Raw genomic sequence first — 24,511 nt, 5'->3', positions numbered from 1 at the left:
CTGTGCTGGAGTCAGCAAGGTCTTGGGTCTCCCTCCGGGGCGTGCTGGAGCAATGCCTCCCTACTGTGCAGCGATTTGCTGTAATAACCGTGGGGAAGGAATAATAAGGACCTCAAGCTGAGGTTTTACCCGTTTCCTCTACATGACAAAGAAAAATGAGAAAAATGGTTAAAGAACATGAAACGAGATGCATGGATGCCCAGTAAATACCAGTTCCTGTGTAATGACCATTTCACACCTGACTCTCTTGACATCAGATGGGGGGTTCGATATTTGAAACAAACTGCAATTCCAACAATATTTTCTTTGCCTGAAGACAGTCAGGAGAAAGACCCTCCAAAAACAACTGTCAGAAGAAAAAAATAGAATATGAGAAAGAGGTGTGCCTGACAGGCAAGTCACAAGAATCATTTGCATCAAAAGAGCCAAAGAAAAATACAGTTAATACAGGAGTCCTCCCTGAACATGCAGAATCACTCCATTCATCTGCGTTGGTGAAGCCACCAGCTCCAAAAGCAGGAAGTATACACAATAACATATTAACTCTTAATCTAGTTAAACTGGAAGATACTGGAAAACCAGAATCTACCTTGGAAACATCAATTAACCAAGACATAGGTGGTTTTCACACATCTTTTGAGAATCTGAATTCAACAACTATTACTTTTGACAATTTCAAATTCAGAAAGTATTCCGCAGTCTTTGGAAACCCAAGATGTGCTTGAAATAACTACCAATCATCTTGTTACAAATAATTCAGTGGAAATTAAGTCAGCACAGGAAAATTCATACTTACTCAGCACAATTACTCAAACGGTTGAAGAATTAAACCTAAATAAAGAATCTGTTATTGCCATTTATGTACCCACAGAAAATTTCAAACCTACAATTCTTTTATGCCTGTCCAAAAAGAAACTGTAGAAATGGAAGATATAGACAGTGAAGACTCCTATCAGGAGCTAGACTATGAGACAGAAGTCTTACAACTTGAACATTCTTACTGCAGACAGGATATAAATAAGACATCTTTGGCAGAAAGTCTCTAAATTACATTCAAAGATTACTCTTCTTGAGCTACAAGAGCAACAAACTCTAGGGAGATTGAAGTCTTTGGAAGCTCTTATAAGGCAACTAAAACAGGAGAACTGGCTCTCTGAGAAAATGTCAAGATTATAGAAAACCATTTCACAACATATGAAGTTACTATGATATAAAGACGTCTCAAAGCTATGACTTTTATATAAGCGTTTTGCAGCCAAACCAAATTATTTGTAAAGTGAACTTTTTCCTGCATAAATTTATCTGCTTAATGAAACCCAAAGAGTGCCCTAACATTATGAACTGCAGAAAAGCGATAACTGGTAGGAAAAAAAAAAGCAAATGCAAAGTGATGTGAACTCCCAGAAGGAAGCAATTACTTGTGTATGGTAGGTAGGACAGTGGAAGAGAGCTATGAAAATAACGACTCTGTGAGCAGAGTCTGGAAGGATAAAAGGGATTTCCCAGGCACGGATTAGTAGAAGAAAGGGAACAGCATGAGAGAGACAAGGTGATGTGTTGGGGAAATACTGTGTATGTATGAGGAACTGAGAGCTCTGCGTTCCACTTAGGTCAGCATTGAGTCTCAGCACTCAGGACGTCTAGCAGAGAAAGCTAGATGGTAGATGGTTAGGACAAAATCATGGAGGAAATCATGTGAATGTCATCTGTGAGGCACCAGGGAACCATTTGAAGGTTTATGACTATGGGATGCTGTACTCAGATCTATTCTTTAAGAAGAACATTTTTTTTTTGCATTTACAGATGGCTAACTGGGGGCAGCAAGAGGTGGGAGGTAGAGTGGTCAATTAGGCTAGTGCTTCTCAAACTTTTGTGTGCACATGAGTTACATGGGGAATTTATTAAAATGCAAATTCAGATCCAGGGACCTGAGAACCTGAATTTCTCCCAGGGGTTGCTGCTGCTCTTCCAACCACAGTTTTAGGAGTAAGGAATTAATAGACCATTATAATAGGCTGAGTGAGAGCTAAGAGAAGCCTTGGGACTGGGAAAGAGCAGAGGATGTAGGTAGATTGGAGAGATGGGAGAGAAGGGATGATCAGTATGACTGGACAACCACTGGCAGGTGGGGAGCAAAGGGAGATGACACAATGGATCCCAGTAGGACAAAGAGAGTTGCTGATGCAGTCAATAGAATAGATGTTGGTGAGGTAAGAAATGTGAACACCTTAAAAGAAGAGAACATTTTGTCTTTATTTTAAAATGACAGATGTTTAGTATGATGACCTTGGGTTGAGAGCTTGTTGGCCATTTTCAGTCTACCACCTAAACGTTTAAGGAAAGTAAATCAGTTCTGAGTGTCAGAGACCCAAGTCTTCTTCCTGTTCCACTCACTGGCTCACTGTGGTCCCTCCTCACCTTGGATGCTCATCCGTAAAATGGAGTAGGAAGAATTCCTCCCAGATCCCTGGTCAAATTTCACAGTGCCTTAAGCTCATTTACCCCCTGGAGGAAATCCTGTGGGAGGCTAGGAAAAGGGCCATGGAATGAGAGGCTATCTTTGATAGTTGGGTGAAGTTTATGAAAATTTGAGGATGCTTAGATGATATTTGTTAGCTTGAAAATTATAATATCTTTTGGCACACATATATTTTTTTTAAGTTTACCCTAGGTTTTTCATGACATGCCTTTGAAAGGAATTCCAATCTTACTCATATATGAGGAGATGTAGCCTAAGAGTCTGTCTGAGTAGCTTATTCAAAATTACACCGCTAGTGGTGCAGAGCCAGAGCCAGAAGTCAAAAGATTGGGCACTATTCTGCATTCTACTGCCACCCCTACCCTTAGTTATACTAAGAATTTGGTCAGGTAATGTATTTGCTTCGTATCCCTTTCTCACTTGTCTTCTGCATTCTCCCTTGCTTCTGAGTATCCTCAACTTTCCTTTTTACATTTCATAATGGCCCCGTCTTTACTCATCATTTCCCCTGTTCTGTCTTTCCACTTAAAACATATTCCTGCTCTCTCTAAACCTGACACCATTGTGCTTTGGATTACTTCTCCTCTACTGCCTCTGGCACTGTGCCCTGTCAGCTGTCCCTGCTCTAGCTCCCTACTCCCACTGGAACCCCTCCTCAGCCTATAAGCATCCAGGTACTTAAGTTGCCACCCCCCGAAATCAATCCTTATTTTTTTTCCTCCTAATTCAGTATATCATAAGAATAGTTCACCTCATTGTTTCTATTTCCTCCCTACCGATTCATTCCATTGCTATTCAATGTGTCTTCTGCTTCCACTGGAGTATCTTTTTAAGCGCACACTAAAAAGCTATGAGTTGCCAAGTCCAATGGCTCTCATTCTCCTCAAAGTTTGTTTAGCATGTTCTCCCAAATTTAACTCTTCCCTTTTGAAATTTCACTTTTGTTATCATAAGACATCATGACTCCCTGGTTCCTCATCTCTTTGGCTTTCTTTCTTTGAATGCTCACTTGACTCTCATTCTTTAAATTCGCTGACCCAAGTTTTCCCCATTATTGATATCTGAGGATGGTACATTTGTCACAGCTACTGAACCAATATGGATACCTTATTATTAATTAAGTTTATACTTTATTCAGATTTCCTCAGTTTTTCCCTAATGTCCTTTTTCTGTTCCAAGATCCTATCTAGAGTTCCAAATTACACTTAGTTGTCATGTCTCTTTAGGCTCCTCTTGGTTATGAAGAGGATATGATAGTTTCTCATTTTCCTTGTTTTTGATGACCTTGACAATTTTGAAGAATACTAGTCAGATATTTTGTAGGATGTCCCACTATTGGAATTTGTCTGATGTTCTTGTTATAATTAGCCTGGAATTAGAAAGATAGCTTTCATAAGATTCTCAAAGTAATACATGACCAAAAATTTGTTAAGAAGGGTGCAGTGTAGAAATTTGCCAGTGAACTGACCTTGGCTCTTGTCATTCTATTTTTTCTCAGAAGTCTCATCATTTCAGCCCTTTACATATATTGACTAATTTAATTCTGAAAACTGTACTATGAAGCAAATGTTATAATTATTACTGCCATTTTTCAAATGAGACATTAAAGTGCTGGGAGGTTTGATAAATTGCCTGATGTAATTTCTGGTTTGATCACACAGCTTGAGGACCCACATTAATGGAGCTGGGCATCTCCTCTAGGCTTCAGAGCCCATATTCTTAGTAATGATGCCATGCTGTCTCTTTCAGATCTGTATCTCTAGCCCTGAGTGCTAGTCTAGACATACTCTGTGCCCTTCTATTTTTCCACTCTTCTTTATAAGATAATGCCAACTAAGGGATGCTGAAAATGTATCTCAGGAGAATTAAGTGGAGAAAAATGGATCTCCAGGGACTTAAGTTGAGTGAAAAAAGCCAATTACAAAGTTTTCATATTATATTATTCCATTTATATAGCATTCTTAAAATGACAAATTATAGAAATGGATAATAGCTTAGTGGTTGTCAGGGATTAGGAAAGAAGGAGGTAGGTGTCTGTGGCTGCAACAGGGTAGCAAGAGGGATTCTTGTGATGGAAACCGTTGTGTATCTTAACTGTTGTGGTGGTCATGCGAATCTATACATGTGATAAAGTTGCATAGAATTAGACACACACATACACTATTGAGTTCATATAAAATTGGTGCAATCTGAATAAGATTCATAGATTATATCAATGTCAATTTTCTGCTTGTGATATTGTGCTATAGTCATGAAGAATATATTGGATCTCTATAATTTACAACTGCATGTGAATCTACAATTATCTCAAAATTAAAAGTTAAAAACAAATATACAGACAACCCTCTGATCCTCTTCTTGGACTTGTTTCTCTTAATGACCCTCATTTCTCTTACTGACCCTCACATTCCCATCATCTGAGTCTCCCAAGCTTGATCCTTCTGCATCCTCTTTGAATTCCACCTCTCCTTTGCCCTCATATCAAATCTCTTCCTAAGAGTCATTATTTTTATCTGATCAATACTCTTTTTATAATTGATTTTGAGAGAGAGAGAGAGAGAGAGAGATAGAGAGAGAAACATGGATTTGTTGTTTACTTATTCATGCATTCATTGGTTGCTTTTTGTATGTACCCTGACCAAGGGTCAAACCTACAACCTTGGTGTATCAGGATGACACTCTAACCAACTGAGAAACCTGGCTAGGGACTCTGTGCAATACCCTTGTTCACATCTCCTCTGAGCTCCACTTTCACCACCTCCTCACTGTTCACCTGCCATAGCAATCACATCTTATCATTTCTCTCTACCGTTCCTCTCTCCATCCTCCCAATATGTCTTTAAAATATTGTCAAATCAAGCATCCTAAAGCACAGAACTGATTGTACTAGTAGCATAAATAAATGGCCTAGAGGCAAGGTTTCATGTGTTCTCCACCTGTATGACTCAACTCTGGTTATAACAATAACAAGCCTCCCTTCTTTTTCCTTTGATCCAGGAAGTGGGTTTGTCTAACACGGACTGAGTTTTTGTTTGGAGATATTGACTGCATTTTGTTGCTTTACTTTGGCGATGGAGTTTGCCAATCAAAGAGCAGATGGCAGATTCCTGAGAACCATTAACCAGCATGTGACCATAGGAGCTTCTTGGACACTCCAAGTCTTTGCTTTTGGCCCTGCCATTTAGTCCTCTGGGTCTCCTGACATGGTGCCCCACCCCCCATGGGGAATTCTGCTCCTGTCTATGAGCCAGATAAGGAGAAAGGCTGCTCTTGATTCTACCATGTTTGAAGGGTGAAAAGAGGTTCACCTGACAGGTTCAGCAGAATAGGTCACCCACTTGGCAGAGGGAATGTTGTGCTCAGGGGACTATAAGTAGAATGTTTTGCTGGAGTGTGAATGGCAAAGTTATGAATGACAGAAATATGTCAGTAGAAATAATGTAAGCCAACGGATCTTGAAATCTGTAAAAAGCCCCATAAATCCTGTTTGTTGCCTTTATAGCCCTCAAGCAGTGCAGCTTTTAGGACAAAGTGATAAAATATGTAAGGTCACTTTGTGAGCTGAAAAAAATATTTAAAATGTTAATTATTTACAGCTTGATTGTATCAGAGCAAAGAAATGGAGTTTCTTTTGGATTCATCATCTAAGAACTGTTTATGAGAGTTCTATATTAGTTTCCTTCCTCCCACCTATATTCACATGAATAGTTTATAATGGGTTTCAATCTATTAAAATATGGTATCCCTGTCCATGTGGCTCAGTTGGTTGGAGTATCGTCTGGTACACCAAAAGGTTGCAGGTTCGATTCCCAGTCAGGGCACGTAATTAGGTTGCAGGTTCAATCCCTGGTCGGGGCATGTACGGGAAGCAACCGATCTATGTTTTTATCTCACATCGATGTCTCTCTGTCTCTCTCCCTTCCTCTCTCTCTAAAATTCAATACAAACTTATCCTCAAGTGAGGATTAAAAAAAGAAAGAAAATTTTTAAATAAATAAATAAATAATAAAATTAAATATGGTCAATGCCTTGATCACTGCCTGCTAGGTCCCCATAGTTTAGTTTGAATATTTCCAGCCACTTCTGGTTGTTGCCGGCTGCCTGCATCACCTATTATTTATTTAAACTATTTCATCAACACGGGCACTGGATAAATTATTGGGAGCATTGGCAGTGGTAATACTGTTCATTCATTCACCCAAACAAATATCCATCTTTGTTCAGCAGGAATAAATGTTGAGGGGAATGTGGCAGAAGCAAAGTTTGACGTCACAAGGATGGGGGCTGGGGCAACCGGGTCAAGGGAAATTACTGTCATTAAGGAAAAGGCGCTGTCCTGTCTAGGTGGCTCAGTTGTTTGGATCGCCATCCTGAGCCCCAAAAGATTGTAGGTTCGATTCCCAGTCAGGGCACATACCTAGGTTGTGGGATAAAAAACGCATCCTCAGGTGAGGATTAAAGAAAAAGAAAAAGCACCTGGTTCCCTGGGGAAATAAGAGGGGAGACTGTGTGCTCTGAGGGAGGAAACTTGGGTGCGGTCGGGCACATTCTGCAGTGATTAGCATCTATGATCTCCGTGTTTTCTGACCCACAGTTCCTGAGGCCTGGCTGGGCCTACTGGGTCAAATAGTCAGAGTTTCCACAGTTGAAGAATGAGTGGCTCATGGGGTAAGACCCTTCTGGAAAACAACCGGCGCCTTCTTCAACACTTGTTACTAAGAATAAAAGGGGGGTCAGGGGTGGGAATCCAGTTATTTTCTCTTTACCTTGGAAGGAAAAAAGAAGGCAGGCAACCAAAAATAGTTTTCCCAGCAGCTGAATCTACATCGAAACTGTCATGTTTTGGAATCTCAAACGCTTCTGCCAGCGAAATGTTGAGACTGTTATTCTCTGCCCCTCAAGTCTTCTCAAGCTTCTGTACGTGAAAGGGTTAACCACAAGTTCACCACAGAATGTCAACCTGATGAAACTTAAAGGGTTGTCAGATAAGGAAAACAAGGGGGTAAAAATATACTCTTGTTCTTTCTCTGAAATCTAAAAGCAGTTTTCCTTCAAATCTTTGAAACCTAATTCTTGGGATGGAATAATATTTTTAATAGAAATATGCTAATTGGGTGAATCCCACCCACCATCTTCTACGTCTTCTACTACGAGGAGAGTTTTCTGCGGAATTAGACTGCAGAGTTGAGAAGATTTTCAACTGGATAACAACGGAATTTCCACTGAGACTGTAAAGAATACTAGATACGTTAAGTATGATGCCAGGTAGAAACTTAAGACCAGAAGAGAAACAAAGAAAAGATGGAAAAAGGAAAAAGTCATGTGAAACAATGGAGACTTCAGCAACAGGGTTTCTCCTCAGAACCGTAGCCCGGTCTGGGTGTCAGGGAAGGACCAGCCACATCGACACAGGCACTAGTTGTGTCAGCACACCAAATCCACATGTGGAATGACCCTGGGTCAAATGTTGCCTTCTCCTGTTATCTCCATTCCCATCTCCTGGGAGTGACGCTTGGGCCCCTCACTCTAAGGCACTCTTTGCTCTTAAGAATCACAATTTTAGTGGAGGGTAAGAGATCAACCAAAGGACTTGTATGCATGCATATAAGCATAACCAATGGACATAAGACACTGGGGGGTAGGGGAGGCCAGGGGATTGTCAAAGGCGGGGGGAAAAAGGAGACATATGTAATACCCTTTGTAATACTTTAAGCAATAAAACAATTTTAAAAAAATAATCACAATTTTAAACAAGACACAAGCATATATTGTTTGGACTGAATATTTGTACCCACCCACCCAATACCCTACTGTCCAATGTGATGGTATTAGAAGGTGGTGCCTTTACAGTTAGATGAGGTCATGAGGGTGACGCCTCATGAATGGGATTCATGACCTTCTAAGATTCAGAGAGAGCTGCCTTCCTCTCCCTGCTCTCTGCCATGTGATGACCCAGCAAGGAGGTGGGCACCTGTGACCCTGAAACAGGTTCTCACCAGACCCCCACCATGCTGCCCCTGACCTTGCACTTCCGATGGGATGATGAGGTGGGAAACACAGGATAGGGAGGAGGTTATGTTACCAAAAATCCTCTCCTATACTCCAGGGTCTGGTCTTAGAAAAGCCAATTTTTTTTAAATATTTTTTTTTATTGATTTCTTACAGAGAGGAAGGGAGAGGGATAGAGAGTTAGAAACATTGATGAGAGAGAAACATCGATCAGCTGCCTCCTACACACTCCCTATTGGGTATGTGCCTGCAACCAAGGTACATGCCCTTGACCGGAATCGAACCTGGGACCCTTGAGTCCCCAGGCCGACGCTCTATCCATTGAGCCAAACCAGTTAGGGCTAGAAAAGCCAATTTAACACATGCGGACGGATCACGAGAATTCTCGTGTTTTCTGTTCTAAGGCTTGTGGTCAAATCACGAAAATTCTCGGTTTTTTTGTTGTCATTTAGAGAGAAATGGTGTAATGGAAAATGCATTCACTAAAGTTAAAAATTACAAAAGGAATTAAAAGTGATTAGTCTCTTGTTGTTAGTAATAAAAACTGTTTTTTATATCAATTTGATATTTTTAAAGTGCTCAGTAACCATGGGTAGTGACGAAGAACATGATAAAATTCTGGGTATATTTGCTGACAATTTATCAGATATTCCAAGTGAAAGTGATGAAAGCTTTGACAGTGGCAGTGATATAGTTATTCCTTCAAAAAGGCGAAAAATAGTAATTTCAAGTGATTCTGAACCTGAAAATTTGAACAATTCTACACATGATTTTGAGTGTAATTTGCATCTTGGTTGCCAAGATAATGATTGGTCAAAAGAGGACTTTCAACCTAATTTGGAAAAATTTGAAGGTAATTCTGGGGTTCCAGTTATACCGTGTGATTCTAAGAACATCATTGAAGTCACCAACTTGATTTTGATCACGATCTATTTGAACTATTTTGTCATCAATTGAGCATATATTATAACCAAAATTTGGGAAAACACAAAATTTCAATAGCAATAAAGTGGTCTCTTGTTACTCCAACAGATATGAAAAATATTTTAGGACTTAGAGTGCTAATGGGGCATACTCGAAAGGATACTTGGAAAGAATATTGGTCTACAAATTCAGTTCTAGCTGTTCCAATATTTCCTCAGATGATGAGTCAAAATCGTTTTTTAACAGATCTGGACTTAGTAGCATTTCAATGACAATGCAAACATGACTAAATCTTCATCCAGGCTATTTAAAATTCATTCTGTACTCGACCACTTTTTTAGTAAATTTCAAACAATCTATAAACCTATGCGAGAATTATCATTAGATGAAGGCATGATTCCCTGAAGGGGACGTCTTATATTTTGAACTTACATTCAAGCTAAAATTATTAAATATGGTTTACTTGTAATAATGGTATGTGAGAGCAAGACTGGGTATATTTGCAATATGAAAATTTACACAGATGCATGGAAAAAAAATTGAATGACTCTATTGTGTCACTACTTCAGTCGTATCTGGAATTAGGGCATCGCATATACCAAGATAACTATTACAATAGCATTTCAATTGCAGAAACTTTATATAAAAAGAAATATCCTACTAAAGTTTGCAAAGTATGCAAAAGTAATAGTAAGAGAAGAGAAATGCATTACAGTTGCCAGCTTTGTTTGGTTCCACTTCACATTACACAGTGTTTTACAAAGTATATCATACTTTAAAAAGATATTAGCTTGTAAGAACATGTAATAAATAACTTCAAAATGCAATGGGTATTTAATTTTAAAGCATGCCTTTAACATTTATGTAAAACGTTTTTTGTACTCATTCAATAGAAACTTATCTGACCACTGGGTAAAGCTGGCAATAAAACTACTGGTCCGCAGTGTGTTAACTTAAAGGCTTTTGTGGAGTTCAGTCTGTGGACTCAAGAGTGGGCTGCTCTCCCTCAGCCAGCACTGAGGGAAACACAGCCTTCCACGTTCTCAGTGCTCTGCACCATTCCCGCCTTACATAAATTCTTAGTTACCCCATGAAATCATGGTTTCTGGGCCTGCGATGGGCATTAATATTGGGCGTTAAATCCAAGGTGGCTGAATTTTCTAAGGACATGGAAACTTAAGATCTGTTACCCTGATTCACTGGGAATTGCTTTGTGCTAAAAAGTAACAAATGGAACTCATCAAGGATGTGGTCATTATAGCTGTCCCCCTGGGAAGTTAAATGGCATAGTCAGCATGATGCTGAAGAGATGTTACTTTTCACTCCATTATAGGGCAAGTATTTATTAAGCCATAGAATGTCAGGATGGAAAGGGGGCTCCAAGACTCCTCTCTCAATCTGCTTGCTTACATAAGAGCATACACTTTGTCCAAGGTATCTCAGAGTAACTGCACGCCAGGAGCTATTCTAGGCACTTCACACACATTGACTCCCCTGTTACTCTCAGTCACCTATGAAATAGGCTATTATAAATAGTAATGCTAAATGATACAATGGTATATTATTAAAATAGAATTAAATATATGGTAAATAATATACAAATTACTATAGTTTAATTAACATAATTATCAGTAAGAATCATTGAATAATTAATTAATTATTAGCTAAGTCGTTCTTATCATTTGCATTTTATAGGTGGTGGAAGTGAGGCACCGATAGGTTCAGTGAATGACCTTCCCAGAGCCACATAGCCTGTCGGTTGCAAAGGCAGTATTTGGACCCAGCAGCCTAACAGCTGTATCGTTCAGACCTTTCCTCCCTTTTGTGCCTTGGCTGCATCTGTTACTGTGGTCACTGCAGCCTATGACCTCCCATTGCCCTTGTCCTGCATCTGTCCTGCATTGTGGGGATGCTGTCGTGGGTCTTCTCAGTGGGAGTGAGGAGAGTGATCATGGAGAGAGGTTGCTAATGTTCAGAGATTGTAAGGGCTGGAGTCTCCAGAGATTAGGGCTTGATTGGGTACATGGGACCAGTGAAAGGAAAGAAACAAGGAATTTTCCCAGATTTCCAGGACAGCTGGGTGGATAATGGTGTTGCCATTGAAACAGAAAAATGGGGGAGAAAGAGCCTGGGGGAGCAATTCTGGATGTATTCAGTGTGAGAAGCCTGAGAGATAGCCATGTGGAAAGGTCCTCTGGGCCTTTGGTCATGCAGATTAGAAATCCAGCAAGTCATGTTTATTGAGTACCTTCTATATCCTGTTTATTTTAGGCAGCCTGTCTTACATAGCCAGTGGGCGGAGGGTTGAGGGGTGTTGTTCCCATTTGATACCCACAGCAACTGAAGCCCCTGGAGGTTTAAGAAACCTGCCTACCATCCACTCTCACCTCAGCTAGCAGCCTAACTCAGCGCCTTTGGGGTCTGCCACTCCCTGACTTCCATCCCGTCTGCTGCTAATCATTCACAATGAAGACAGGTGCCAACTCTCCAGATCATGTCCCTCCCTTGCCTAAGACTGCTCTACGGTGTTCTGTTCCTCTCAGGACACAGTGCTTACCCCTGTACTTGGCAAGGCTTTGTGATATAGCTCACACCCAGCTTCAAAAGTCCCCGCCTCTGCTGTGTACCTGAATGCTCCAGCCTCGAACTATGTGCCACTCTCAGAACTCACTGTGTCTTTTGTCTGTGGCCTTGCTCATGCTGGACTTAAAACTTAGTTTCTCCCTTCTTGACTCTTGCTTCTCCTGCAGGTCTCCCTCGTTGTCGTTTTTCTCTAGGAAGCCTTCTGGGCCCTCCCCAGCCTTGGTTTTGTGGGATTCCTCTGCCCTCGCAGGCTACCCTGCCATTTCTTCAGACAGTGCTTACCGCACTGTGTCCACCAGATCCCACCACCTTGCTAGTGCCTGCAGAGAATGGCACTCGATGCCTGGTTTAAAGGAAACTAGAGTCATGCAAGTCCAAGCTAGGATCTAAATTCAAGCCTATAGATTCCCTAATGAGCCCTTTCTGCTCTCCCAAGATATTTTCCAGTTGGTCAGAATCCCAAGTAGGCCGCTGAGATGTGGAAGATTATTCCAGTAAGGAGGATGGGGGGCCGGAAATAAGGCTTCCCTAGGAGCCAAGCTTTGAAATCACAGGTGAAGAATAGGAGGAGAGCTGCTGGCAGGGGTGCATGGAGCTGGGGTGCCCTCTGCAGAGGACATGTGGACATCCAGGTAAGAATATTAGATGCCAGGCCGAGGAAATGTGTCCTATAGGCAATGGGAAATGATTTGAGCTCTTTGATCGGGGAAAAGTCATCATGAGATTTGCTTTCAGGGGAGATTAACTTGGGGATAAATCAAAGAATGACTTCAAATGAGAGATGGGAGGCTGGCTTGCATACAAGCCATGGGACAGTTGCTTTCCTTGTACAAGGATGGAGCAGATAGCCCACTTCTACTGCTATTTTGGGCCTCACAACCTATTTCCTCACCTGTAAAATGGGGGTGATAATAATGGTACCTGTCTCATAGGGTTGTTCTGAGGATTCCGCGAGATAAAACATGAAAAGTGTACAGCTTGAGGCATGGCTGGCCCACAGAAAGGCTTCAGAGCCGCAATTACTACCACATGAAGAGGCGGAATGGAGAGTGCTCAGGCGGCCCGGCCTGCTCTGGGTCAAAGTTCCTCCTGCCCCAGCCTATGGCAAACCCAGACCAGAGGAGGGAAACTCAAGACTCCCTGGGAGAGGGAAAGTGAAATTCATGGCCCAATGAATGAAATGCAGTGAAAGCCAAAAGTGAAATAAATGAAAAACTGTTTGAATACCGAGAACTGAAATGCTAACCCTTTGCGGTCTCCGTGCTCTCTTGGGTGTTAGCAGGATGTCTGAAGAAATTGCCCTTTTATTTTAAATGGTTTTGGGGTGGGGGGGGGTGTTTGTAGTTGCTTGTTTTGCTTTCCACTTAAAATAAGGAGTTTTCTTTTTTCAAAGATACTTTTATTCTAAATCAGGCTCTGAACAGAGGTGTCACTACCACAGGGGCCGGAAACAGATACCACACAGATGCTCAGTTGGGTTTGAAGGCTGTGCCCGGTCTCATCAGTCGGGGAAGCCGAGACAGCCTTGGCCACAGTCAGGAAAGGTGTCAGATGAGCAACCTCTTGTAAAGTCATCACCCCCAAAACTCCCGGGAAACTCACAGCACTCTGAGACAGGAAGAAGCTGACGTCAACTTGTGTTTTGGGGACTTCAAACAAAACTCTTAGAAATGATTCTTTGCCCTTTACTTGGTATCATGATAACTGATCTTTCAATGAGGAGATGGGCCGATTTGCTCTACAGGGCTCATTTCATGAAATAAAAAAACCCACCACTGTTGCTTTGCTTTTAAGTACACAATAACATAAATCAAACCTGTTAGGTTTCCTTCCGTCCTCCCTGGGTGTTTAGGGTGGGGGAAGGGTTCATGCCCCGCTGGGGAGGCAGCACTTGGTCAGCACCATCTATAAATGGGGCTTCTGCACCACTTGGGGGCTTCAGGGAAAATCAAACAGTGGGATCTTAAAGAGCTGTAAATACTCCCAGTTGAAATATTTCCATTTTCCTGTAAAGCAATTTCTTGAGAAAAAGACAGTTTCTGCACATCCTCTCTCTATGTTATTCCAAATTCAAAATTAGTGTTTGATCTTAGTCATTAATAATGACCAAACAATGCTCTCAGCTTCCTTTTTTGTTTTTTGGTTTTTTGTCCCAAATGTTAGAGTAAACTTGAGGCAGTTATTGACTTAAGATGTTGGGACTTGCAGTAAGAATGACCATCTATCTATCTGTGTGTTCCATCACTCTTTCTTTCTTTACTCTTGTACCTTAAATCTTGGGTTGTAATTATCTGTGCTATGTATTTCTCCCCTGATGCCTGGTGAGCTCCTGGAGACTAAGGACTGGGTTACATTCATCTCTTACTTAGTATTTGGCACATAGTAGTTGCTCAATACATACTTGCTGAATGAATGAATAAACAAAGGAATGAACAAATGACTGGAAGGTCTGCCACAGGCAAGATTGTCCCCAGCCACCCTATGGCTTCCCTCTTCCACCTGTCCCACCCATCCCTGTCTGTCAGCTCTACCTTGGCAGCAACGTTTTCACTCTGAAAATCATCACAGCAGAGAAATCTCTCACCATGTTGCCTTAGAGGCACCCACCTATCCTGTCTTTGTTTTTATTGCTGAGAGTACAGAAAGCAGTGAGGCTGCTGAAGGAGGTATCTATTTTGGTCCCAAACAGAAAAGAGTGGGTGATTCCGTGGGCAGAGATGGCAATTCCTGAACATGGTGTGGTTGACTCATGCCCGGAGGTGCTCAGAATTTCCTCTGTTTTGTGGGCGTTTGGGGCAGACGTGGCCCGACTGAAGTTTCTTTGAAGCACCGTCAAATGCAAGGAAGACAACTCCAGCTGCTCTTTTGAAGGTAGAAGGAGCACTGAAGGGGAACAGCAAGATTCAGAGAATTTAAGACTCAAGGGACTTGATGGGCCTTAAGAGACCATCCATCTCGTACATTAAGGGACAGCTCCCCTGGCATCAGGGTTTGGTTCCTGTAGGCACAGGCACATTAATTAATGCACAGCCACACAAGCAGTGGGACATACCCCATGACATATTTACTTCAACTTTTGAAAGAGTGAAAATGAACTTCTTGTTAACACGGCACATATATCTTTGACCCTGAGCAGCAGTTTAGAACAGTGATGGCGAACCTTTTGAGCTCGGCGTGTCAGCATTTTGAAAAACCCTAACTTAACTCTGGTGCCGTGTCACATATAGAAATTTTTTGATATTTGAAACCATAGTAAAACAAAGACTTATATTTTTGATATTTATTTTATATATTTAAATGCCATTTAACAAAGAAAAATCAACCAAAAAAATGAGTTCGCGTGTCACCTCTGACACGCGTGTCATAGGTTCGCCATCACTGGTTTAGAAAAACAGTAAAGAACGCAGGCTCTGGAGTGAGACTGCCTGGCTCACAGCCTAATTGTGTGACATTGCACCACATATGTAACCTCCATAAGCCTCAGTTTTCCAGGTGTAAAATGGGAATAACAATACGGCCTGCCTTATTTTGAGGATTAACTGAAGTAATACTATGTTTTCACACAATACCTGAAAGATAGCCTATAGAATATGGATAGTCGGTCTTGTTGTTATCATTACAGTTTAAAATATTTATTGGAACAGGCTGAGAGCAAATAAGCCTGAAAGGAGAAACTACGTGTTGGTATCAGTATTTGTGCACGGCCTGCCGTAACCAGCCATCTGTTTTCCAGTTCACAGCTTCGCTCATCAGCTCACCCTTCTTTGTCACCACAGGCGATCAGGGCCTACTGGAAACTAGTCAACTTTCCATGCTCTTTAGTGTAAAGGAACCAATTGCCTTCTTTGAACTTCCTTTTAATCTTTAGAAACATGCTGCTTTTTCTTTTTCTTTCTTTCTTTTTTTTTGAGGAAAAAGTACTCAACTGCTCCTAGTCTGACACCAGCCTATTCTTTCACTGCATTTGGAATAAGGAGTGTGGGGACTCCTGGGCAAGGGAGAAAGCAGCCCAGAAAGCATGTCTGGCTAATCTGACCCTCTCCTTCCACCATGGGTGGGCCTGCCCAGAGGCACAGACTTCTGACCAGCACCTTACTCCTTCCCTTCATCTTTCTTCCAGCCTGGTGACCCCCACCTATGACACCCACACTGTGGTGCCCTAGTTTCCTCTTGTAGGCAGGATGCCTGGCACTGGGCTGCAGGCAGAGTTGCTGATCAAAAGCCCCATGAACTGGGTGGTGGGGTGTAGATGTGAGCTGTCAGGATACTCTAGCCACCAGCATGCAGTTAGCTGGGCTGGGTCAGGGACAACATTTGGATGTGGGGAAATAAGACCCTGGGCTTCTTAACTATTAACCAAGGTGTCATGTAGCCTTGGTGATGCTGATCCAGGGATCTATTGTGTGAATGAAGTCTACCAGGTCCTGGTGATGTGTGTAGACAGAGGATTAAAGTGAGATACTTTTTGTATGAGCAAAAGTTTTTTCTTTAAATCAGAGAATCACTAGCCATTTAGCCTCATTTTGCTCAGCATGCGCACACGTGCACACACACACACAAATGCTTACATATATATGTGTATATATGTATATATGTGTGTGTGTGTGAATATATATATAGCATAATATGCTAATTAGACCGGACATCCTTCTGGACGGCCTTCTGGACAAAGCCGGCACTGTGAGGGAAGCCCGGGTCCCAGATGCCAAAGGGAAGCCAGTGCCAGCAGCCGGGGGAAGGAAGGCCTACTCTTGCATGAATTTCGTGCATCAGGCCTCTAATATATATGTGTGTGTATTTTTTTTTATGTAAAATGTTTTTATTGCCTTAGTAAAATCGTGTTTTCAGTTTGTTACTCATAGAGCATGATACATGTATACAACTTTAGCAAAATCATTGAAAACACCACCCTGCAACCCATCTTCTGATATTCACAAGCACAAATTCAGAGCCAATAAGTCCCATCTCCTCCAAGAAGCCTTCCCTAAGCATATTGCCCACCTATTCTGATCGCTATGGAATGTGTCAGTTTTGCCACATACTACTTTGCAATATTTGATCTTGAATCTTTCCCAGATTGGTTTGCCCATTTTAGCTGCAAGTTCTGTGTGGATAGACACAACTTGTATTTCTTCTCTCACACAAAAGCCTTGCTACTCGAAATAGGGTCCATGCACATCATGTAAGAGCCTGTTTGAACCAGAATCTCAGCCCCTGTCCTGGACATCCTGAATCAGATTCTGCTTCCTAACAATATTCACAGGTGATCTGTAAATACATTAAAGTTGGGAAAGTACTGTGCTAGGGCACCCATTCTCAGTGAATAGAAATGAAATCATAGAATCAGACCAAAATGGGAATCATTATTTTGGAGATTTCAATCCTGACTGTATCTTGAATCCTTTGAGGAACTTTTAAAAAGTTATTTTTATGTCCAATTCTCATCCCCAGAGAATCTGAACTAATTGATCTTAATTATTCTTGGGGCCAAGGGTTGGTCATTACTTGTTAAAACATCCCAGATGCATAATTAATGTATGGTTGGTGTTGGTAACAACTACTCTAAATGCATTTCCCGGTGTTTCCTTATTGAAGGCAGCAAGTCCCAGAGTAACCTTAAAACAAGTCAAATAGCCAAAAACTATCTGAGTAATCTTAGAGTGGAAAATACCTAAAATATCTAGAAATAATTATATTACTCTTTTCCCCTAAATGGGTGATTTATTTGAAAGCCTTGTGGGGGGATTCAGTGATGGGCTGTTGACTCATTAGCAAACACTGTTGGCTTCCCTTGTCAGTCAGGAGAAGAATTGCTCAGCAGGTGTTTCATCCTCATTGTTCAGCCAAAAGCAGTTTGAGGGCAAGGACTGTCACTTTTTTCATCTCAGTAATCCTGCCAGATGGATTTGTCATTGAGAGTCTGTGTAGAGACATGCAGGGAATATTGGACTGGAATTTAAGAGGTCTAGATTCTAGTCCTGGCTTTGCCACTTTTCTTGCCTTGCCTTGTGTCATTGGTTTGTCCTGGGTACCCTTTACCTGCTGTCTTATCTAGGCTCCCAGACCTCTTAGGTTGCCCTTGCCAATTATAGTTCCCTTTCCAGGGAGGTTAACTTCCTGTATCTCATTCTCTCTGTTCAAGACAATGGGTGTTAAGATATCAAATAATGTAATCAGGTGTCTTACCTGGGGACCCTGATTTATAGGGAGGCTTTAATCCCCAAGAATTTTATTTAAAATTTTATTCATTTGCACTTTATTTTTCTAAGAAGACAGTTGATAGATCTCATCAAATTTTCTCAAGGATTTACCAATTTACCACTCAAAAAATAAATTAATTAAGAACCAAAAGCTAGATGGATTGTTGCTATCACATTGTTTTTCCTGTTGAGAAATGCAGGCTGTGTACATAGGAGTGATATATGAGGTTCATCTTTATGTAGTGAGTCTTGCTGGGCCTTTTTCTCCCCCTCCCCTCCCATTTTTGATGGTACCTGGGGCAGCAGATGACTTTACCTAACCAGAACTTCCTGAAGAAATCATCAGGAAGGGTCACCAGAGAGTTTGGCAGGAGATAAGGGAGCTCTTTAAACCTGATAGCTGCCTAGACAAAGAATTGAACAAGAGAAAGAGGGTCTCAGGAAGTGTAGAGACCCCCAGTGATAGAGGGGCCTCAGACAGGCCATAGATTAATGCCAGGGGGATACACATTGTCAGTCCAGAGGGAAGAAACCCTAGGTTCTAAATCCAAAGGGATCCGAGCCTATCACTTCCGCTTTCTGCTTCCAGAGGAAGGGAGCCTATGCCTTTGTGGAGAGGGCAGGAGTGGAGGAGCTCCTTACTCGGGGTGTTTGGCTATTGGAAGTTCACCAAATACCGGGTGGGGCAAAAGTAAGTTTACAGTTGGGAGTACACAAAACAGTTTATTCTTGTGTTATTATTGATTAATTATGGAATTTTCCATATGAACAACTGTAAACCTACTTTTGTCCAACCCTGTACAGATAAACTCATGGTTCACATTTTACCTTTTTAGTGGCTCCCCTCACCCAGCCTCAGTCACCTTCCCACTCAAATTCTCCTTCCTTTTATGTTTCTCACTGCCACACAAAGTTTGGAGTGGGGGAGCACACAGTGGATTAAAACCAAGAATCCACACTATATGTTATCTGGATTCTTTTGGATTTGAAAAGGATGAAAATCACATATCCCTAATTTCATTTTCTCGGAGGGAAAGTAAAAAGTACAGGTGGGCTGGCTGGCGTGGTTCAGCATCAATCTATGAACCAGGAGATCACGGTTTGATTCCCAGTCAGGGCACATGCCCGGGTTTCGGGCTCAATCCCCAGTGTAAGGCGTGCAGGAGGTAGCCGATCAGTGATTCTCTCTCATCGTTGATGTTTCTATATCTTTCTCCCTCTCCCTTCCTCTCTGAAATCTTCAAAGATATATATGTTTTTTAAAATAAATACAGGTTGGAAGGAGGCAGAGGAGAACCAGAATGAAGAGGTAGGAAGGAGCCCAGAACGTCACCCGTCCACCTTCCTGGCCGGCATGCACCCCTCCATGGCATCCCACAGGAGTGGCCAAGCTTCTATTTGAACATTTTCAGGGTGAAGGGCTTATAACTTTTGAAGCAATCCATTGGATTAAGATACTCTTTCCTTTTCTCACAGGGAATGGCCTGGGATAAAGAGAAGAGAAATCAGTTCCCACTCATCTAAGATCTCTCCTGTGAGGAACGAGGAAATGGTTTCAGGCAAAAATTCCTTAAAGAAGCAAACTAGCAGCCGAAGGCCAACAGTGAGTGGTGTTTTTGCCTTGCCTCTTACAACTGCAACAATTACCAAGGCACTGGGTCATGCTTGAGAGCAGCGGAGGGAGTTGGAAATAACCTACAATGAGATGTCAGCTTTGGTACTTTGACACTGAAAGGTCGCTAGGCCCAGATCCTGTTGTGTATGTCTTCATTTGGGGGAAACTTTTTTGTCCCAAAGAACCCCAGCTTGAAAATGCCTTTCAAGCAGAGCTTATTCCCCCCTCCCCGCCCCCATCAGAATTCTTTACATAGACTGGAAGGGGGCCTTGAAATCATCTCTATCAACCCTCTCATTTTACAGAGAAGAACTGAGGTCCAGGGAAGTATACAAATTTGTCAAAAATCACATCCTTCACATGTCTTCTCTTTAGTCCTCCAACAATGTTTGTTAGGAAGTGCTTTGGCCCTCTATCAGCTCCCTGCAAAGTTCAGTTTCCCTCTACTTCTTCTATCCACTGACCTCAGGTGACATGCCCCACTCCCTAAGGGAGCTCTATTTGCAAGGTTTCTACCAGTACAGCTCATTGGGCAATGAGAGGTACAGGGAAATAACTCCAGTGGCCACCATGTTGAGGGATAGCCTGACTTAAGGGTCACTCTAGCTATTATAGGAATGACTTCAACAAGAAATTACACAGAAGTACTCAGCATACTCAAGGATTTAGCCAAAAAAAGTCTTAAGAATACTTTTCTTTGAGATGAGGGGGGTCAAGTGGTGGGGCTATAGAGCTCACCCACAGTTCTTTGCCTGCATCTCTAACTGTCCATTTGTGAAGTCAATTCTTTTGTGCCTCATTTTTCTTAAATCTAAAATGGAGCATATGTACATGTGTATACAGCACTGCTTATGTAAGACACACTTTTTTGTTGTTGTTGTTAAATCTACCTGAGGATATTTTTCCATTGATTTTTAGAAAGTGGAAGAGACAAAGAGAGAAACATCAATGTGAGAGAGACACATCAATGAGTTGCCTCCCGCACACATCCCGACCAGGGCCAGGGATTGAGCTTTTGCAACCAAGGTGCATGCCTTTGACTGGAATTGAACCCAGGATCCTGCAGTCCACGGGCTGATGCTCTATCCACTGAGCCAAACCAGTTAGGGCAAGACAGACTATTTTTTAAAAAGTAGAAACTATTTTATGAGATACTTCCTATGCTTACCAAAACCCTGTCTCACCAAAGTATATCTTTTTTTAAAATGATTTTTTATTTATTGATTTTAGAAAGAGAGAAAAAATATCAGTTTGTAATTCACTTTTTTATGCATTCATTGGTTGATTCTTGTATGTGCCCCAAAACTTTGGTGTATGCAGATGATGCTCTAACCCAGTGATCGGCAAACTGTGGCTCACGAGCCACATGCGGCTCTTTGGCCCCTTGAGTGTGGCTCTTCCACAAAATACCGACTTCTGCGCATGGGCCACAAAGTTTCAATCGCACTGTACATGCGCGCCCACACGTGGTATTTTGTGGAAGAGCCACGCTCAAGGGGCCAAAAAGCCGCATGTGGCTTGCGAGCCGCAGTTTGCCGACCACTGCTCTAACCAATTGAGCTACACAGCCAGGGCTCACTGAGGTATATCTTGAAGATGAGCAAGGTAATAGTGGTAATAACATTTTAGGATATAGAGAAATTGAATGATTAGGTGTGAAGAGTTAAATATTTTTTGTTTTAATGACAAATGTGAAGATGGGAAATTCCAGTGTGGGCAGTAATCTTTACAAGAAGGGATAATTAGAAATATCGTCTTAATGGGTTTCCGCACTTTTTTGTCTTTTTTTATTTTTTAGTCTAAGGGATGAAGATTTGTTCACAGAATTCCTAGAATGAAAGAAAGATGATCAAGGCATAGATAAACTCTCAGAATTTCCACAATTCTGAGAAAAGTGCCTCAATAATGTGCCATGGTAACATCAGGAGAATTTTCTTTTAACCACATCCCAGGACCCAGTAATATAGAGACTAAAAACATTCAAGTTGATTAATTGTAACACATCACAATTTTTAAATGGTGGCTTTGGAAACTTTCAGAATGAAAATCTGCCTTATGAATCAGCTAGAAATTGCGTCTGTTGACAGTCTGTTTGATTTCAATTGAGACCTCTCACTCCTGACGAATAACTTAAGACTGGGTTCTTGGAGGAAAAAGTCTGAGATGAGATTATTTGTTACCCAACCCATTTCATTCTCTTTCACCACCAAGTCCTCATTTGCCTCTGGATTGGACTATCCAGAGCCTCATGAACTGCCTCTGTGCACCTAATGTCTCTCCACCTTATGCCAGAGACCTCTCCACAGAGCTCTGACCCTGTCTCAAGGGAACAGAACAGACAGAGCACAAGGAAGAGAGACCTGGGTTTGAGCCCCAGCTCTGTTACTGCCTGTGAGACTTCTGAATTTTGGGTTCTTCTTCATCTAGTGGGTTTGTGACACCCACATTGCAAAGTCGTTATAAAGATTAAAATAAGATATATACTGGCACATAGAAGGCACTCTATAGATGATAACTTTTCTTTCTAGTAGTCTTTTCTTGACTACCAAATGGAGTTAAAATTTTTTAACTTGTTATCTAAGGTCTTGGATCATTAATTTGACCTCATCCTACCATTCCAATCTTAATTCCCAATATCCTCACATCTCCATGCAATGCTGGGGGTTGCAGCAGACCACTTGTGGTTCCCTAATGCTCTTCTGTGTCTTTGCTCATATGGTCCTCTCTGTCTGGAATCTCTACTTATGGAAATTTACTAGTCCATCAGGGCTCTTCTTACATGCCTCTTTCATGAAGCCTTCTCTAAAAGCTCCCATAGATCTTATCACATTCAAACTTTATTACTGCATTACTTTTATTATGTCTATCCCTTTTTTCCTCTTACTAGGTTATAAATCTCTTAAGGATAGAGACTGTCTGGTTTATTTTTATATTTCCTACAGTGCTGAAAATAGGAATAAGAGATATTGGATAGATTTTTGGAGAACTGAGTGAATGAAAGAGTCCTCATAATACTTCCACTTGCCCCACTGCCACCAAGACTATTCCTCAGATAAATCACCATTTGTTAGCAATAACACAAGTTTACTTGAAACTTGTTTCCCAGAAATAGGACATCTATAATTGTAAAGACTTCTCTGTTATGGCTTGAACTGACCTCCCACTTTGCAAAGACCCTGTTGAGACAGAAATCACATTATAAGCATTCCTAAAATCATGCCCACTTTAGCTCCAAAGTGAAGAAGTACCTACACCTGGGTCAGTTCACAGCCCAATATAACTTGGCCACTTCCCCCAAACAAGCAGAAAGACTATATGCATCATTGTGTTTCATTTCTTAGCACATTTTTCTGGGACCAGTTAGCATTGTTATATATCTAGACATTAAGGATATGAAATTATAGACTTTGCCACCTTATCTGTCTTCCTGAGTAACCAAGAGAAGTTATGAGAAAATTCACACTCAGGTAGGAAGGATGGTTTTGAGGTAGAAGTTGGTAGTTATTTCTTAAAAAAAAAATCCAAAAAACGTTGACAAACCCCATGTGAAAGGATGAATGAAATTCAAAACTTGCATATACATATATATATATATCCTATACACATAAATATAGTACATGCATATACACACACAAGAACACAAGAGAAAGTGTTCTGAAAGTGAGCACACTTATATTTCCAAAATGTCTATAAAGTTGCACATATAAGAAGCTTCCTAGGTATGATTTCCTGAGGCAGTAGAGAACCAAGTATACATCCTTGAAGCCAAACTATTCTGAGATCTTTAATTATCCCAATATTTCCTATATGAGTTACTGACATCCAGGCACATTTACCTGCTCTTAGAGAGATTTCGAGCATATTTTTAGCCATATCTTAATAGCTGGTGGGTGCAGCAGAAAACTAAATCCATTTGGAAATAAAAGAAAATTTCTTTTCAATTATCAGACCACTCTATTCATCCCAAAATTAACTGGGTAATGACAGGAGAGCCCAGCATTCCTAGCTCTTTATATAGATCAGGAACAATTGGGGCATAAAATGGGTCTTCAGAGGGTTGTGAAGAACGGGTAGAGCCCAGGATTCAACCTCCTTCTCTGTACCTTCTACTTAGGTGCTCTCTGTGAACCTGTGGCTGGGGAGAGGTAACATCCAATAGCCTTTCCAAGTTCCTGAGGGCACCTGTAACCCCTTACCTGTCACGCAGTCAGTTACCATGATGAATGTGAAGAATCTCCACATCAGCAAGCTTGACTTCATCTTGGCACCTGGGATAGACTGCCTACTTAGGGACAGTGAAGAGATCTTTCTCTGCAGAATTCTGGGTTTCCAGTCAGCCTCTTGTTAGCATCGTGCTGGGAGGATGGAAGATGAAAGGATCAATCCATTAGGGTTGTTATCCTTGCTGGTCCATCCAGTCTCTGTGACAGTGAGGAGTGGCTCTCTATAAGCGTTAGGCTGATTTGTTCAGCCAGGAAATCGTGCCTGACATTCTCTTCTCTAGTCTCAGATAGGAAGTGGTTTTAACCAGGTGTTTTCAAGTTCAATTGCTGGGAGGTGTGGGCTGAGGTTGGTGAGAAGGATTGAGTCTTCTTCAGCTTCACCCAGAACAGGAAAGGGAGATTCCCCTGCCGTTAAAGGAAGGTGAGCAAGCACTTCTTGGCAGTGGTCTCATCTAGCACTTCATAAATTGAGGTCTTC

General features: G+C 41.5%; 1 protein-coding gene and 1 pseudogene across 1 annotated transcript in view; one reads left to right on the top strand and one right to left on the bottom strand.

Annotated features, from left to right (window-relative positions):
- The window catches only part of IL2RA (interleukin 2 receptor, alpha), a 48,804-nt gene extending 24,549 nt beyond the window's left edge, over nt 1-24,255 (bottom strand). Inside the window, exon 1 of the mRNA XM_005869493.2 lies at nt 24,007-24,255. Within this exon, the coding sequence (XP_005869555.1) occupies nt 24,007-24,070 (64 nt within the window). The 5' untranslated portion in view covers nt 24,071-24,255. The remainder of the gene's footprint in view (nt 1-24,006) is intronic.
- LOC102249236 lies at nt 31-1,231 on the top strand (annotated as a pseudogene).
- Nucleotides 24,256-24,511: the final 256 nt, after the last annotated feature.

Source organism: Myotis brandtii, unplaced genomic scaffold (genome assembly GCF_000412655.1).
Source record: "Myotis brandtii unplaced genomic scaffold, ASM41265v1 scaffold297, whole genome shotgun sequence".
Classification (NCBI taxonomy): Eukaryota; Metazoa; Chordata; class Mammalia; order Chiroptera; family Vespertilionidae; genus Myotis; species Myotis brandtii.
Note: the sequence above shows the minus strand (reverse complement) of the source record. Positions and strands in the feature narration are given on the sequence as shown.